An 18382-nucleotide genomic window follows, 5' to 3' on the forward strand; every position below is an offset into this window, starting at 1 on the left:
AACATTACTGATACACAAACATGACAAAGATCTGGCTTAAACAAAACTTGTTGGAAGAACCAAATAAACATCACAACCCACAGAGTTGATGGGCATACGCTCCGCTTCCTCAACCCCTTCTCCCCCCACACACCTGTAATTGCACATCACCAGGCGACACAAAACAGGGAACAGAGGTGTGTTTCTATAAATCTCTTGCCAACAGCAGCATGGCTGTCTGAGTTTTGCCCGTCTCATTAGAGGTCTCATCCGGTACGTGTTGAATCTTTGCACCGTAACACGGACACTCGCTCACCGTGCTGTCAAAGTTTCCAAGGCTGCAATTGCACTCGGTAGCTCCGTAGAACTCGGCGATCTGCGGCACGGCAAAGCGACGCACAAACTCGGCCCAGACAGGGGGCCGCAAGCCGTTTCCCAACGCCACGCGTACTTTGCTCTGGGTGTCGGTCGTACGTTGCGGCTGCGCAATCAGGTAGCGGCAGGTCTCTCCAATGTACTGCACCACCTTGGGCAGGAAGAAGAAGAAGAAGAAGAGGAAGCAGAGAAGAAGAAGAAGAAGAAGAAGAAGAAGAAGAAGAAAAAAGCACCACCATTAGTTTTCAATTCTCCAAAATGATGTTTATGCCCTCAATGATGGCGAAAGTAGAAATTTTACATACAGACAAAAACTTGACAATTAGTTAGCAATTGCATCTCATCTCACCGTACAGTTGTATTTTACACAGTCATCCCAAAAGCGTGAAGCAGAAAACTTTGTGCGTATGACAGCTGTGAGCCCATGTAGCACACACTGCCCAACACCAACGATGTTCCCTAGTGCACACAAAAACAAGATCACCAATGAACTTCTTAACCAAAGCTGCACCTCTGGTAATGTTACAGGTACATTACAACAAGATGCACAAACTGCTGTGGCTGCGCTACCTACCAAAATAAAGCTTTTCTGGTTAACGAGATGCCATAAAACATTTATACACTTCCCGTATAATCTTTAATTTAACACTCCGCGAGTTGTGACAGCCTCATCATAGGAAGTAGCCACGTGTGCGATATATTTGCAAAGGAGGGAGTGGAGAGGTTAATTGAAAATAAATTCATACAAGGAAGGGGAATGTGGGCAAAAGGAGGCAGGAAAGGAAAGGAAAGGGATAAAGAAAAGTTAATGAGACTAGGGTTGGTTGGGGAAGAAAGAAGACGTTGAGAAAGAGCAAACTTGCACATGCATGTGTTAGACGGCCACGGACAACTGTGCACTGTCAAATGCATCCGCCGAGATTCCTTTGTCAATCACAAAAATATAGATATGCAGTATAAATAAAAACAAGTCGAGGGCAACAACATTCGAGGGACAAGCAGGGGGCAGCAACATGGCGATCCCTTGTGCGAGCATTATAGTCTTGGACAAAGTTTGAAGAAAAACGGTTTGAAAAGGGTAGTTGGGAGCATTTCATGCCAATGACTGGCATTCAGGCTCGCTTAGTATGTTAGGGTATGCCGAGTCTGATTAAAGTGTTTGCCACAATCGATTCTGAGATGTTAACCCTTTAATGGACGACTCAAAATAACGGCCATTTTCTATTTCGTTTTCGTGAAATATTCTGTCACTAGTGGGGTCACCTGTGGGAATCCCACGGACATGGACGTGTGTGACATTTCGTCATATTCAGTTTGATGCTGCACATTCAGTTTCACAAAATGGTTACTGGCAATTTATCAGATCCACAAATGATGTAATCCACACAATGTATTTACTTCTGATAACATGTGAATGCATGTGCATGCACATGGGAAATACAGTTTGAAATGTGTTATTACATCTCATGTAAAATGTGACTTCAAGAGCTCAAATTTATTTCAAATTATTTCCACTTTTTTGAAATACCAACTTCTGTCCGGGAAGTCCTTGGTGTCCTTGTGTTTTATACTTCTCCCATCCCCCCCCTTCCCACGCCTCCTCCCCCCAAGCGCTCTCCCTCCCACACATCTCCCTGCCCTCAAATGTTATGTTTGTGTGCTTCCCCTTCTCTCCCCATCTTGTCTTCCGCTCCATCTTGTTATATATATTGTTTGTCTGGTTGATTTGTTTGTGAAATAAATGTTAGCTCTTTCACGAGCCTCGATTCAGTATACAAAAAAAATCCTCTCCCTCCCACATCACGCACATGGGGGAGAGTGGGTCACATACACTCGGGGGAGAGTGGGTCACATACACGAGGGAGAGTGGGTCACACACACACACACACACACACACACACACACACACACACACACACACACACACACACACACACACACACACACACACACACACACACACACACACACACACACACACACACCAAAATGTTGATATACGTGGTTTTTACTGACGTGTGCAACCTTTGGTACATGGTGGTCTCAGTCATCTGTCGCTGCAACACATACTGAGGCAGCCATTGGTGCACCCCCACAAAATGATCTCCAAACATGCTTTAGGAATCGGAGGGAGGAAGAGTAAACATGGCACCAGCTTCTCATCTTTGTGGGTCCAGCTCATGGATGCAACACACTGGAAACATGGATGAACACAGTGGGATTGGTTCCAGCTACTTGCTTGGTAGTGCGCATGCATCATGTGGAATCGTGCTGCATCAGATGTTGGAGGTAGAGTTTCTCGAAAGCGCCCCATGCAGAATAACTTGGCTCGTGCCTCGTCGCAACCGTCTACATCTTGTACTCCATAAACTTTACAGATGACGACCTTTGATTTGACGACGTCATCGTTAATTTCACCTTTGCCTGCACAGTCCAACAGGCCATGGTGTTCCTTGAACCGGCCAAGCGGTCGACTTGCTGTGACCAAGAATTGAGACACACCGTCACGCCCCATAAAGGAAAAAGCCACAGTTGTCGGGGTAGTGACATCAGTGGTTGGCACCTTGGCTCGTAATAACCTGTTGGCAGTGTGTCGGCTTACATTGGTTTTTGCTCGCGACAGCGTGGAACTGGCATCAACTCATGCTGTAAGGTTTTGTTGAGGTGAACTGTGCGCCCTGCTCCATAAGGAGTTATTAATCTTTCTGTCCACTTGAAACAGAGTTCTGCTTGCCGTTTGATTAGTCTAGTACAATATACAAAGAGGTAAATGTTGGAGCCCTATTCTTCTGTATGGGTGATTTGAAGTGTACATGCTCTTCATCCTCACATGCTTTACATAGACGTTTTTCCACAAAGCTTTCGAGCTTAATTTGGCCCAACTGACGAGCACCAACCAATGATTCTTGAATGTCAGAGGTAGGCAGATCCTTGTTGACAACATTTTCCAGTGTGGACGTGGCAGCTTCTCTGGCGAACACATTGTGCTGCTGCAATACCTTTATCAACTCGTCTTTACCTGCAGTATCTTTGCCCATCCTTCCTATGGTACGCTCATTGAATGAGTTGTCATCCTCTTCGTCGCTCACCACCAGCATCGCCTTGGTCTGAGAGGCCATTATTGTCCGTAAATTATACGATAGGGTCCATCTGCTCAAAGCCGATTCAATTCTGGTGTTGCTAACTACCCCCAGCTGCTCCTTCCTGTTGCATTAAGCCAATCAGTGACATGGTCTGGGTCTACCTGATTGAAGCGACGACCAGACTCCTTGACAACAAAGTTGCCTCTCTTGAACTCCAGAAGAACGTCTGTACATACCCTATTCAACTCGGCCAGGTAAACTGCACCCCACCTTGCATAATTGACATGTTCATATCAGAAGACGTATGGTAGCGTACACCCGAACACATATAGATGCAGGTCCCAAATTCCATCACCCTATGCTCGAGTTAAAAGCAGGAAGATGATGTGCTCACCATTTGCATATATTGCCTCCAAAATTGTCCTGATCTTCATGTTTTATCCTGTCACTGAAAAATTTCATGTGTTGGTTAAATTCTTTGCTTGACAGCTTTTCTACCTATCCAGCAATACACTCTCGTTCTAGGTATGGCATGACTGAACTGAGCTCTGCTCTCAGATCAAGATCAAAACAATCCAAATAATCGTAGAGTCGTGGAAGGAGCAACTTGCATAGAGCCTGAAGTGAGAGTTTGTGGACCATCGTATCACGAGCGTATCCTTCACCAGCTGTAACTCGCTCGAGCAAGATTCACACCCAGAATTTCACATTCTACCCACAACTCACACAAATCAGGACTCTTGCATATGCTGCCCCAGAACTCCGTGAAAGTTTCCTCCAAGACGAGGGATAAGTAAGTTCCTATAAATCAGAGACCGGCCATTTGAGCTCAATCAGCCTGGGATAAAGTACCTCAACTACTGTCAATACAAAGAACAAGAAGAAGCACCTTTAGAGGCCATTTTTCCCTGCAGAGCAGGGGTTGGCCATCTACTGTCAATGCAACATGTTAATAATGAATCTGAGCGAGTGGGGTGTTTTGGGACCCCAGATAAAATTTTCATGATACTCTGTAGCAAGCTGGAGTCTTCAAACATCATACACACTTTTGACTGGCTCAAAGGCAAACAAATTCACAAAACATGAAATAGTTCCTCATTCTCAGATATCTAATAGATGTGAAAATCCTCTCTATCTCTTTGCTGATGACTCCACTCTCTGCTGCTCCATTCCTCATCCCTCAGATCGGCAGTCTGCAGCCTCCTCACTCTCTGCAGACCTGGACAAAATCACAAACAGGTCAAACAAATGGAATATGTCGAATCAATCCTGACAAATCTCACACTCTCATTATGTCTCTCTGAAAAGACCGTCTGGACTTCTTTCTGAACTCCCATGTTCTTTCTGAACAATCCTCTCCAAGAAGTTCTGTCACTCAAGCTTTTGGGTCTCACTATCTGCCATGATCTTTCCTGGGAAAACCACATTTCCAAGCTGGCCTCCAAAGCCAGTCGCCGACTGGGCATCCTCCATCGTGCAAAGTCCTTTCTGGACACTTCTGAGCTTCTAACCACATACAAAGCTTTCATCCGCAGCTCAATGGAATACTGTTCCCCCCTCTGGGCCGGTGCTCCTGCCTCACACCTAGCTCGGCTTAATAGCTGTAGAAACCAAAGCATTCAGAATTATTGGAATATCCCAGGATGAAGCTGATTCTGAGGGACTTTCTCTCTCACCGCAGGCAGGTTGGTGGTCTGTCTTCTACCGACTCCTCTCCGGCCTAGCTCCCCCTGCTCTGTCCCCCAAATATTCCTACAGGACGAAAAAGATCTGCCGGAAACCCTCTTCTGGTGAAACTGCCAAAGTAAAGACTCTCTGCTCACCTTCACTCTTTCATTCCTTTTTTCTCCCGCCTCTGGAAACAAACTCCCTCACTCTCTTCAATCACTCTCCTCCCTCCAAGTCTTTCAAAAAGCTGTTCACCACCATCTCCTATCTTTCCCCATCCAAAACCTTGATCTTTTCTACCCCTGTTAAAACTCCCCAAATCCACCTCTTTCAATCTCCAACTTCTTTCCTGAAATTCCTAGTAGTGAAATTTCTAGAAATGTTCATTTGCTTTATACCGTGTTCCCCTCCCTCCTCCCCCAGGCCTCCCCCTTCCACAGATCTACCGGCGTTCCTGTTCTCTACTGGTGTTGTGCTTGTGTGCTTCCCTCTCTCCCCCTCTTGTATCCCGCTCCCTTCATTGATTGTTTTTATGTGTCCGCGCACGTTTTCATGTTCAATGTGTTAGCTCTTACACGAGGCTCGATTCTGAATACCAAAAAAATAAATAAAAATAGAATAAAAAGTTGTGCTGAAATTCTGCCGATTTAACAATCGTGTTGCAAGACAACCAATCTGTAAACGCGCTTTATGTTTTAGCTCCTCATAGACATGTTACCACATACTTATGGCCGATATACTGTGCAGAATATCGAATTTTCATGACTAAACAATATTTTGTGGTAGACAAAACTCCAGTACATGAAACAAGTGAATGTGCTGAAAAAAAACTTATTTTGAGTCGGCCATTAAAGGGTTAAACACTCAAAATTGAGTCTGAGACACACTAGATTCGGATTCGGCATACCAAAATACGTCTAGTAAGAATAAGTGCCCGTCATCACCTTCAAATGCTTACATTGCGGCCGGGTTCAAAGGGGGCACTGGTGACAGAATTCTTCTCAGACCAATTGGGGATTGTCAATGAGGAAGAATATATTATCAGCAAGTGAAACAGAAAGCACTCAATGTTGTCACCTACAGGCCACATAGAGCCTTTTACCTGTGACGTGTTGCAGGTCAAGAACTGTGCATGGTTGTTGTGGTTCTTGTTGGGGGTCAATTTTTGAAATGTGCCCCCGTTGGTCGGACAGCTGCTGGACCCCACACACATTTGTCGCTCGACTCCAGCCACCATGGCACCCAGACAAAATAATATGGCCGCCATATTGGTTTTCTGGTGGGCCCAATAAATCAGGCCTGTAGGCCTCTGCTGATTATACACTGCCCGGGTTTGTTGAGTCAGATTTTCATCGGCTTTGGTTGGGTCGAGTGTTGGTCACGATGGGGGCCCAAAAAATCTAATCAATGTTGAATAAAAATAGCGTAACGTAATTTTTGAACGGCCTTACATTGGGGTTGAACAATCTGACTGTGTGAGAAATCAGCTCGTTATGATATAACCAATGGTGGAGGCTGTCATGGATGAGAGGCGTCAATTTAATCTTTTAATAGCGCATTAAATGTGCGTTTCCCAATTGCTATTCAGCTTTTCACATTGCCTTAAATGTGTGTTTCCCAATCGGCCCGTTAATGGATTTTGGTGAAGGTTGCGGTCATTCTTTTAATCTACTGCTCAGAGACAAAAGCACAACAACCTTCTCAAATGTCGCTACTATTACTTTCAATTCTTATTTCCATGAACTTGATGGAAATGCGGTTGAGTAAGGAAATACAAGGAATTTGGACAAAGCACGTGACCATTTGGTCCATATTATTATTAGGTTTACTCTCCATAAATGGAGAGTAACCTATTAATTATTACTGCTAGAGTTTTTCTTATTATTATTATTCTTCCGCCCTATTTTGCACCTCCGAAAACTTCATAATTAATGTTCTCAGCAACCGCTGGTCGGATTGACAGGAAATTTTCATCAAATGATCCTCTCGGCTCCTCGAATTTGTTCATGCTAATTATAACGTCATAGGTCACGTGGTGTGGGCGCCATCTTGTAAAACAAATTCAACTTTTCCCCTCTGTATCTCCGCAACGGCTCAATGGAAAAATTTGAGGAATGGCTCATTCTAAAGAACTCTTCAATGGGAACAAAAGACATGTGTATCGAGTATATTAAAAATGCTAACGTTAAGAGGTAAGAATTCGTCAAACAAAAAATTTTCTCCCCCGAAAATGGGATTTTTTCCCCAGATGCTTAGTTAAAAAAAACTCAGAATGCAAAAATTTTCGAAGTCATACGTCACATGGTTCGGCCGCCATCTTGTTTTCCGTGAAAAAACACAAAAAACCCTTTTTCTCCGCACGGCTGAACGGATCGAGCCCAAACTTGGCATGCATATTCGCATACCCATGACGAACAAAAATGTCAGCGAGCACGACGTCATCCGACACGTGGTTTCAGAGTTATGACGTTTTAAAATTTCAAACTAGAAATGGAATCACCTCCATAATTTGTGAGATATCGAGTGGAAACTTTACACAAATGTTCCTCATGGGGGGTTGTTTCATCGTTACTTGAGACGTTTTAATAAGTCACATGGTTTGGCCGCAATAAATAATGGAAGTTAAATTTTAAAAAGCTTGTAACTCTTGAACCACCACATGGATCGACTTGAATTTTTAATGCAATGTAGCTCTCATCAGGTGGAACAAGTGTGCAAAATTTCAAGATGATTGGATGTACGGTCGCGAAGCTAAAGTCTTTATTGTTGAAAGAAGAAGAAACACACCATTTTGTCCTCCCAGGCCACGACATCATCCGACATCAGTGCGATTGCCATTTTCAGTTTTAATTTCCTTTAAAAAACATTTTCTCTGCAATAATAGGGCCGATTGAGATAAAATTTTCACCATAGGAGGGACTCGGTCTGTAGAATATTTTAATGGTAATTATGACGTCGCAGGTCACGTGGTTCGGCCGCCATCTTGTTTTTCGTGAAAACACGAAAATCCCTTTTTCTCTGCAACGGCTGAAAAGATCGAGGCCAAACTTTGCAAGCAGAATCGCATACCCATGACGAACAAAAAAGTCAAGGAGCACGACATCATCCGACACATGGTTTCAGAGTTATGACGTTTTTAAGCATGAACCTTTAAAACCTAGCTCCTCCCTCATTTTTGATCCAATCGAGGAGAAAATTCACAGATCTGTTCAGCATGTCAGTCTACTAAAATGTCATTTTAGAATTTGCGATAGGTCACGTGGTTTGGCAGATATCGTTAATTAAACGATTTTTTTTTTTTTATGGATATCTCTTGAATCGCTTTATTGATCGACGTGAAACTTCATACTGTAGTAGAAGTCATGAAGAGTAACAAGTGTGCAAAATTTCAAGATGATTGGATGTACGGTCGCGAAGCTATAAGTCTTTATTGTTGAAAGAAGAAGAAACACACCATTTTGTCCTGCCAGGCCACGTCTCACAGTGAGTGCTATTGCCATTTTAAGTTTTAATTTCCTTTAAAAAACATTTTCTCTGCAATAATAGGGCCGATTGAGATAAAATTTTCACCATAGGAGGGACTCGGTCTGTAGAATATTTTAATGGTAAATATGACGTCGTAGGTCACGTGGTTCGGCAGCCATATTGTTTTTCGTGAAAACACGAAAACCGCTTTTTCTCTGCAACGGCTGAACAGATCGAGGCCAAACTTTGCAAGCGGCATCGCATACTCATGACGAACAAAAAAGTCAGCGAGCACGACATCATCCGACACATGGTTTCAGAGTTATGACGTTTTTAAGCATGAACATTTAAAACCTAGCTGCTCCCTCATTTTTGATCCAATCGAGGAGAAAATTCACAGATCTGTTCAGCATGTCAGTCTACTAAAATGTCATTTTAGAATTTGCGATAGGTCACGTGGTTTGGCAGATATCGTTAATTAAACGAACTTTTCTTTTTTAATGGATATCTCTTGAATCGCTTTATTGATCGACGTGAAACTTCATACTGTAGTAGAAGTCATGAAGAGTAACAAGTGTGCAAAATTTCAAGATGATTAGATGTACGGTCGCGAAGCTATAAGTCTTTATTGTTGAAAGAAGAAGAAACACACCATTTTGTCCTGCCAGGCCACGTCTCACAGTGAGTGCGATTGCCATTTTAAGTTTTAATTTCCTTTAAAAAACATTTTCTCTGCAATAATAGGGCCGATTGAGATAAAATTTTCACCATAGGAGGGACTCGGTCTGTAGAATATTTTAATGGTAAATATGACGTCGTAGGTCACGTGGTTCAGCCGCCATATTGTTTTTCGTGAACACACAAAAACCCCTTTTTCTCTGCAACGGCTGAGCAGATCGAGGCCAAACTTTGCAAGCAGAATCGCATGCCCATGACGAACAAAAAAGTCAGCGAGCACGACATCATCCGACACATGGTTTCAGAGTTATGACGGTTTAAAGCATGAACCTTTAAAACGTAGCTCCTCCCTCATTTTTGATCCAATCGAGGAGAAACTTCACAGATCTGTTCAGCATGTCAGTCTACTAAAATGTCATTTTAGAATTTGCGATAGGTCACGTGGTTTGGCAGATATCGTTAATGAAACAAATTTTATTTTATTTTATGGATATCTCTTGAATCGCTTTATTGATCGACGTGAAACTTCATACTCTAGTCGAAGTCATGAAGAGTAACAAGTGTGCAAAATTTGTGTGGATATGTGTGGGTGTGTGGAGGGAGGGGTGTGGGGGTGTTTGTGTGTGGGCGTGTGTGTGGATATGTGTGTTTGTGTGTGGGTGTGGATGTGCGTGTGTGTGTGTGTGTGTGTGTGTGTGTTGGGGGTGGGGTGTGTTTGTGTATGTGGAGGGGGGGGGTTGGTGTGTGTGTGTGTGTGTGTGTGGAGGGGTGTGCGTGTGGGGGGATGGGTGTGGGTGTGTGTGTGGGAGGGGGTAGGGGGGATGTGTGTGTGTGTGTGTGTGTGTGTGTGTGTGTGTGTGTGTGTGTGTGTGTGTCGGGGTTGTATCCAAGGGGGTTGTGTCAAAGCATGTCCAATGAAAGTGGGGTTGTATCACATGTGTGTGTGTGTATCAAAAGTGGGGTTGTATCAACAGTGGGGTTGCATCAAAAGTGGGTGCGAGTAAACGGTCATCACTGCCAGCAATTTCTAAAGTGGCAGTTCTAGTGAATTATTTTTTTTGCATACAGAGTCCTAGGCTCGTGAAGAGCTACACATTTATCAAACAAACGTGTGTGGGGGGGGGGGAGGGATGTGTGTGTGTGTGTGTTTGGAGGGGTGTGCGTGTGGGGGGAGGGGTGTGGGTGTGTGTGTGGGAGGGGGTAGGGGGCGTGTGTGTGTGTGTGTGTGTGTGTGTGTGTGTGTGTGTGTGTGTGTGTGTGTGTGTGTGTGTGTGTGTGTGTGTGTGTGTGTGTCGGGGTTGTATCCAAGGGGGTTGTGTCAAAGCATGTCCAATGAAAGTGGGGTTGTATCACAAGTGGGGTTGTATCAAAAGTGGGGTTGTATCAACAGTGGGGTTGCATCAAAAGTGGGTGCGAGTAAACCGGTCATCACTGCCAGCAATTTTAAAGTGGCAGTTCTAGTAATTATTTTTTTTGCATACAGAGTCTAGGCTCGTGAAAGAGCTAACATTTATCAAACAAACAAGCAAACAAAGTATATAAAAAGGGGAGCGGTCGACAAGATGGGGAGAGAAGGGGAGGAAGCACACAAACACAACATTTGAGAGCAGGGACATCGGGAGATGTGTGGGAGGGAGAGGGCCTGGGGGGAGGCAGGATAGGTATAAAACGCAAGGAAACCAAGGACTTCCAGGAAAGAAGTCAAAAGTCACCTCAAAAAAGTGGATTTGGGGTGAAATTAGTGGGGGTAGAAAAGATCAAGGTTTTGGATTGGGGAAGATAAGACATGGGGATGAACAGGTGTTTTAAAGACCTGGAGGGAGGAGTGGGATTGAAGAGAGTGAGGGAGTTTGTTCCAGAGGTGGGAGAAAAGAGGAATGAAGGAGTGAAGGTGAGCAGAGAGTCTTGATTTTGGCAGTTTAACCATAAGAGGGTTGCAGGCAGATCTTGTGCAACCTGTAGGAATATTTGGGGGACAGAGCCCAGAGAGAGCTGGGGGAGCAAGGCCGGAGGGGAGTCGGTAGAAGACGGAAAGACCACCAACCTGCCTGCGGTGAGTAAGTGAAAGGCCCTCGGAGATAGCGTCATCGCGGGAGATTCCAATGATTCTGAATGCTTTGGTTTCAACAGCGTGAAGACGAGCTAGGTGCGAGGCAGGAGCACCAGCCCAGAGGGGAGAGCAGTACTCCATTGAGCTGTGGATGAAAGCCTTGTATGTGGTGAGGAGCTCAGGTGTGCCAAGGAAGGACTTCGCACGACGGAGGATGCCCAGTCGGCGACTGGCTTTGGAGGCCAGCTTGGAAATGTGGTTTTCCCAGGAAAGATCATGGCAGATAGTGAGACCCAAAAACTTGAGTGACAGAACTTCTTGGAGAGGATTATTCAGAAAGTAGATGGGAGGGTTGTCCAGTCGGTCTTTTCGGAGAGACATCGTAAGAGTGTGAGATTTGTCAGGATTGAAAGACATGTTCCACTTGTTTGCCCAGTCTGTGATTTTGTCCAGGTCTGCAGAGAGTGAGGAGGCTGCAGACTGCCGATCTGAGGGATGAGGAATGGAGCGGCAGAGAGTGGAGTCATCAGCAAAGAGATAGAGGATTTTCAAGAGTCAGAGAGATCATTGATGAAGACAAGAAAAAGCACAGGGCCCAGAACACTGCCTTGGGGAACTCCAGCCTGAACAGGAAGAGGAGATGAGAGAAACCCATTCAGGGCCACACGTTGACTACGACTACAGAGGAAGTCCGCCAGCCATGCGTGGAGATTTCCATGGATACCAAAGGAGGAGAGTTTGGTGAGCAGAGCGGGGTGCCAGACCGTATCGAAGGCACGTGATATGTCGAGGGAGACAGCTCTAATTTCCTGTTTGGCATTGAGGACCTCCATCCATTGTTGAGACAGCAGAAGCAGCATGTCCAGAGTCGAGTGACCTGGTCTGAAACCAAATTGATGATCAGAGATCAAGCCATTGGAGAAGAGGAAAGATTTCATATCCGAAGCAATGATGGATTCCATGACTTTGCTGATAATTGGGAGGAGGCTGATTGGTCTGCAGTTGCTAGGATCTGTTTTTGCACCTTTTTTGTGCAAAGCGGTGATGTGGGCTGATTTCCAAGCAGATGGCAGTTGACCTTGAGCAAAAGAGAGGGTGAAGAGAACAGAGAGATGGAGTTAAAGAGCAGAAGAACAGGATTTTAGGACCCGTGGGCTGATGCCGTCAGGTCCAGTTGCAGAATCAGAGTCGAGGGTTGACAAACTTTTCCACCTTGTCAGGAGGAAAGGACACGGGGTCCAGGAGCAGCGGGGTACGACTGGGTATGGTGGGTACAGAGAGGGATGGGTTTGGGACACAAGATTTAGAGGCAAACACAGAGTTGAGGCATTCAGCTTTTTCACGTGCGGAGTCAGCTGTGTAGCCGTTTGAGGTAAGGGAGGGGATGGAGGGGGAACAAACACCAGAAACAGATTTGACCAGACGCCACCAGGATTTGGAAGAGGGAGACAGATAAGAGAGTTCGGTCTTGAGAATGGAGAGATATTTTTTCCTGGCTCTCCTGAGGGTGGACACACACTTGTTTCGGGCTTTGTGAAAGGAAATGAGATTTCCTTCCGTTGGATTTGCTTTCCAGGAGACGAAGGCAAGTTGTTTCTGGGCAACAGCCTCACCACAAGATTCCGTGTACCATGGACGGGAGGAAGGGTATGACAACTGAAGACGAGATGGGATAAATCTATGCATGAGAGAGAGCAATTTACTTTGGAAGAATTCCCAGGATGAGTTGATGTCAGAGGTGGTAGAGATGGGAGACCAGTCCAGATGATTGATGGCTGCTTGCAGACCGTGCCAGTTGGCCTGAGTGAAATGCCAGACTCGTCGACGCTGAGGAGGCTCTCTGAGAATGGTCAGAGAGATGTCCACTTTAACAAGCACATGATCAGATGAGCCGATTGGAGCAGAAGAAGAGCAGCAGACATTTTCAGGGAAGTTAGTCATAACCAAGTCCAGAAGAGAAGATGCTCCGTTGACTGAGATCCGGGTCGGGAAATTGACAGATTGTGTCAGTCCCAGTGAGTCGCAGAACTCCTTTGCTGAGGAGCCATGGCTGGTGAGATAGGTACCCACACCCAGCCAACTGGCATGGTGGCAATTGAAATCACCACATATGAGGAAGAGAGAGTTGGGATGGGTAGATAGAAGTTGGTCCATATTATCAGACAGTGAGATGTAGATGGAGTCATCACTGTTTGGTGGACGGTACAACACACATATGAACAAAAGGTGGGAGTGAAGGGGAAGCCGTAGCCAAAGATATTCCTGGGGGTGAGGTGGAGAGAGGGCAGTGCAGGGCGAGTGAGGAAGAGAGTTTTTGATAAAGATAGCAACCCCACCTCCAGGACAAGGCTCAGGTCTATCATACCGGAGGAGGGAGTAACCCGGGAGAGATACTAAGGAATCAGAGACATCATGAAGGAGGAAAGTTTCTGTTAAGCAGATCACGTCTGGTTTGACAGAAGCAACCTGTATGGAGAGATCAGTTAGGTTTGAACGAAGGCCCCGGATGTTTGAGGTCCATACCGTTAATGAAGAGGAAGGGCGGGCATCGGATACAGAACAGGGGGGAGGAGGGGTAGGGTAAGATGTGGAAGAGGTGGAAGAGGTAGGGAGAGCTGTTGAAGGTGTGTCAGAGATTTCAGAATAGCTCGGAGAAAGGGAAGGATGGGGCGGACAAAAGGATTGATGGTGATTGGGTGAGGCACAATGAGGTGTTATTTGAGGAGGGGGAAGAGCGAGGCAGAAGGTTTGGGGAGATGGAGGTGAGAGTTGGAAGGGAAGAAGCAGGGAGGACGCTTTGAGGAGGGGGAGTGAGAGGGGGGAAATTGAGAAGAAATGAGGGTGGGAAGATTTGAAGGGGAGGGGCGAGGGGGGAGTTTAGGAGGGAAGGGGCAAGGGGCGAGGGGGAGATTTGAAAAGGATGGGTGATGGGGAAGATTTGGAGGGGAGGGGCAAGGGGGAAGATTTGAAAGAGATGGGTGATGGGGATGATTTGGAGGGGAGGGGCAAGGGGGTAGATTTAGAGGGGAGGGGTGATGGGGAAGTTTTGGAGGGGAGGGGTGATGGGGAAGTTTTGGAGGGAAGGGGTGATGGGGAAGATTTTGAGGGGAGGGGCAAGGGGGAAGATTTGAAAGGGATGGGTGATGGGGAAGATTTGGACGGGAGGGGCAGGGGGGAATATTTGAAAGAGATGGGTGATGGGGAAGATTTGGAGGGGAGGGGCAAGGGGGTAGATTTGGAGGGGAGGGGTGATGGGGAAGTTTTGAAGGAGAGGGGTGATGGGGAAGTTTTGGAGGGAAGGGGTGATGGGGAGGATTTGGAGGGGAGGGGTGAGATTGGATTTTGAAAAGTGTACAATTAATGGGAAACGAACATTTATTGCAAAATTAGTTTCTTGAGACCTTCGAGTCAAAAATACGTTCGAGGACGCTGAAGGATGGGTGGAGTGCTGGAGAGTTTAGGGAATGTATGAAAGAGGCACTGTAACTGTAAGAGATGGATTTTTTTTTTGGGATGAATAGATTTGGTGAGCAAGTCGAAAGCAGCCTTTTAAAGAAGAAGAAGAAAAAGGTGTTATAATATACGACGGAATACAGAACTTGAGGGGAAAGTGTTAACATCTTAAGGTTAATAACAGTGAAAACTATCTGGGGAACTGGGGGAGAAACACATGGTCGAAGAACGAACGAACGAACGAATAAAAACGAATAAACGAATGATAACAAAGAATAAGAACAGAGAAGGAAATGTTTTTTTTGTTTTTTTTTTTGAGTTGAGATTTTAAACAACGAAGTAGGCTATGGGGTGAAAAGACTGGGAAAAGCAGAGAACGAAAGTTATTGGAGCACAAACGGCGGACCGCTGAGAGAAAAACAAAGCCTCAAGGTTGGATACTTACAAGGCCTCAGAAGACACGATACGAATTAACACGATTTTCTATACAGCTATGAAAGATTTGTACCGAAAATCTTCCTCGGGACACAATATACGTACACACACCATAAAATAAATACAGTTATAACGAAAATACAAATGGGAACAATTACTTAACTTCGATTTCGATGGATAGCGTGGAGAGCTGCGAATAAACGATACCTCGCCCTGTGGTATTATGTGTTTAATAATATTTCCAGTCTACCATACCAATCAATGATGTTGTGAACGCAGGTTTAGGCACTTGCATGCTCTGCTAGAGTGTCCATCTGGATCCGGACCAAACCCAAAATCGAATCGGCTTGTTCTCATCACCTACGCACTCATCCACCAAGTTTTGTCACAAGTCGTCCACAACCTTTTGAAATATCAGGCTACATATAGTTTTTGGCCCCATCTCTCAATGGTGAAGAATCACTTAAATAATTTTAAAATTCTCGTATCCGGATTCGGATCTTCACCAAAATCATATCAATCATCCTGATCACACACCCAACAAGTCCACCAAGTTTCGTCTGAATCCGTGCACAACTTTTTGAAATATCCTGCTCACAGACAAACAGAGGTGAAAACAACAAAAATAGCCGAAGACTTTTGCTGAGCTTTAGATGTACTTCTTGATGCAATAGTTAAAATCAAAATAGAAAGTTAACCTAATTGGTCAATGCACTTTAATCGAGTCTTACTTCTGCCTTTAAAGGAACAAGATCTTGGTCCAAAACCCATAGGTGAGATCAATGTGAGGTGTGGTTATAGTCCAGGCATTTTGCACTCCAATAGGTAAGTATGCTAAGTAAATGCACCTGCTGTGTGATAGAGGGGCAAGCAGTCATACACGATGTCATCTGCCCGCAGCCGAAAACCGTAGTGCACTGTTGTTGCAATCCTGTAATACCTGCACATACAGGGCGTGCAATTGTAATGAATACATGAAAACAGGACATGCAACTTGGACGCATGCACGAGGAGAGTCAAAAAGTCTCAAAAACAAAACACGGCACAGATTACAGTATTTTCATTGCATTTTCAGGACACATCGTCTTTTCCCAGCGGTGGGCGAATTTCCTTATGCCATTAGGAAAAGAAGTAATCAAAACAGAATGTCAACCCAATTTTTGCCTCCGAGGCCATGTGACCACAACAATGACCTCTTCTAAATTACTTTTCAGGGAGATGGAACTTCAGCATGCGAAGCAGAACAAAGTCTGACCAAGGTCACACAAATTGGGTTCATAACCACAATGCTCTGCATACCGCGCAATAACACGAGATGTGTGGGACGGAGCATTTGGAAGAATAAGAGGAAGAAGAAACCCATTTTGTGAATGACCCATGTCCTTAAATTCAATTTGTGCAGCAAATCATCATCTCGTACTGTCAGGTGAACGTTGGAGGTGATCAGTCACAATAATGCCTTGAGAGTCACAGAAAAAAGAAGAGAGCAGCACTGCATGATGGGCTGTGCTTAGGCCTTCTTTGGAGTTGAAGACGGTTGTTTCCATCGAATATCGTTCCCTTTTGTCTCTCGATCCAAGTGGTGTTCCCAGTATTTTGTGGTAGCCAAGTGCACGATAAATAAATAAATATAAATCAATTTGATCAGCACCATACAGGGCAAGGGGTTTAGAGGAGCGTTTGGTTATGTGAGCCTGATGAGGTATCAGCACTCGGGGCACCCATTGTGCTGCCACTTTGTTCATGTTCCGGTGATTACCAAGAAACATGCTGACCCGTGACCAATTCCAAGGGTCTCCACAATTGTGCTTATGCAAAATCAGAAGACCTTTGAGCACCACTTTCAGGGCATCAACTTCTGGGTCCGTCATGAATGTTCGACCGACCAGAAATCGGACAGTCTACAACGATGTTTCACAACAGCAAACAATGGGGTATCGTCCCCTAAAAGGGCAAACATTTCAAGGATCTGCTGCCAAAATGCAGGAACTTCATCACTGCTCGAAACTTAAAGGAGCCTCCATCTTACTGCATACGTTTAATGATTACATCTCCTAGAAGGAAATGGCAATGCTGTTGACGTGACACGTATGAATACTTCAGAAAGACCATCACACATGTACAAGTTTCACCATCATACGATCATTGGTTCAGGGAGGGAGACTTCTTGCTGCCCCTCGGATGAACGACATCGTTTTTATTGAAATGCCGAGGCCGTTTTATCAGGATAGCGGCATTGTATAAAATCCAGTCAATCAAAATACCTGCCCATCATTTGGAGTTTGCAAAAACAAATTTTCCAGTTTTTATTTTTAAATGGCATTTACAGTTTCTGACTTGCTTCCCCGAAAGCCGCCATTAAAATGGACAGCTGCCTGTTTCTGAAAATTTTCGATTTCTCTAAAGAGCATTTACAAAACGTTTTTGAAGCAAGTGTGAGAGGCCATGATTGAGGATGTTGTGTGTTCTAAGGGGTTATACATGGATCTTTAGTGATTGAGCCGTTGTGGCAGAGGCAAAGATAGGATAAAGGTAGGATAAAGGTATGCAAGTGAGAAATTAAAATGTAATGTAATTGTGTTGAAGAAGGGTTGTGTTCTAAGGTAAAAATTGAAAGGTATTTAAAAAAGAAAGAACTCCTGATTGGCTGACGATATTTTTGTTACAAAATCGGACAACCCTATTTTGGCGTAACAGTGAATCAAGTGGAAAAAATCTCGAGAAAAAGTAAAGAAAAAGATCACACTCTGTTAACCAGGCATTACAGGTGTGTGCAACATGCCAATCAGCTTACGATAAACACAACATATTGTTGGGAGGAGTGAGAACCCCTTGTGTGCTATTTCATGCATAAACATTGATAAATATTGTCAAGTCCATAGCCGATGAACACCAGCCTTGGGCGGATAGCTGGACGGTCTTTAATTTCCGAGGTGAATGGCCGAATTACTGGCCGTTATTTTTTATGGTGCGCGCGGGATGGAAGGCGGCGAGGTGCTTACCTGAACGAAGCACACGGGTTGATTCCCGAACAGCACGAACAAAGAAACACGACACAACATAAAAAAAATGCCACAATAATGATTACATGAAGGTAAAGCAATGAATAAAAATGAACGGTGAGGTAAATCCAATTCCCTATGGATCCTCCAGGCTGACTCAAATAGATACACAAAGGGAACAAATAAAATAAAAG

At 44.8% G+C, this 18382-nt stretch overlaps 2 protein-coding genes across 3 annotated transcripts in view; one reads left to right on the forward strand and one right to left on the reverse strand.

Annotated features, from left to right (window-relative positions):
• LOC137422850 (uncharacterized) overlaps positions 1-18382 on the forward strand; it is a 156600-nt gene that overhangs the window by 122333 nt on the left and 15885 nt on the right. The window lies entirely within an intron of this gene.
• Positions 1-18382, reverse strand: part of LOC137422851 (long-chain fatty acid transport protein 4) — a 66656-nt gene that overhangs the window by 12751 nt on the left and 35523 nt on the right. For both annotated transcript variants that reach the window (XR_010983591.2, XM_068109438.2), the window contains exons 6-8: positions 16035-16126; positions 704-813; positions 296-505 (exon numbers count right to left, since the gene is read on the reverse strand). Coding sequence is in view for 1 of the 2 variants with exons in the window: in XM_068109438.2 (XP_067965539.1) it covers positions 296-505; positions 704-813; positions 16035-16126 (412 nt within the window). In the remaining variant the exon portion in view is untranslated. The remainder of the gene's footprint in view (positions 1-295; positions 506-703; positions 814-16034; positions 16127-18382) is intronic.

The sequence above is a fragment of the Myxine glutinosa genome, chromosome 3, assembly GCF_964187855.1.
Source record: "Myxine glutinosa chromosome 3, kmMyxGlut1.1, whole genome shotgun sequence".
NCBI classification, from domain to species: Eukaryota; Metazoa; Chordata; class Myxini; order Myxiniformes; family Myxinidae; genus Myxine; species Myxine glutinosa.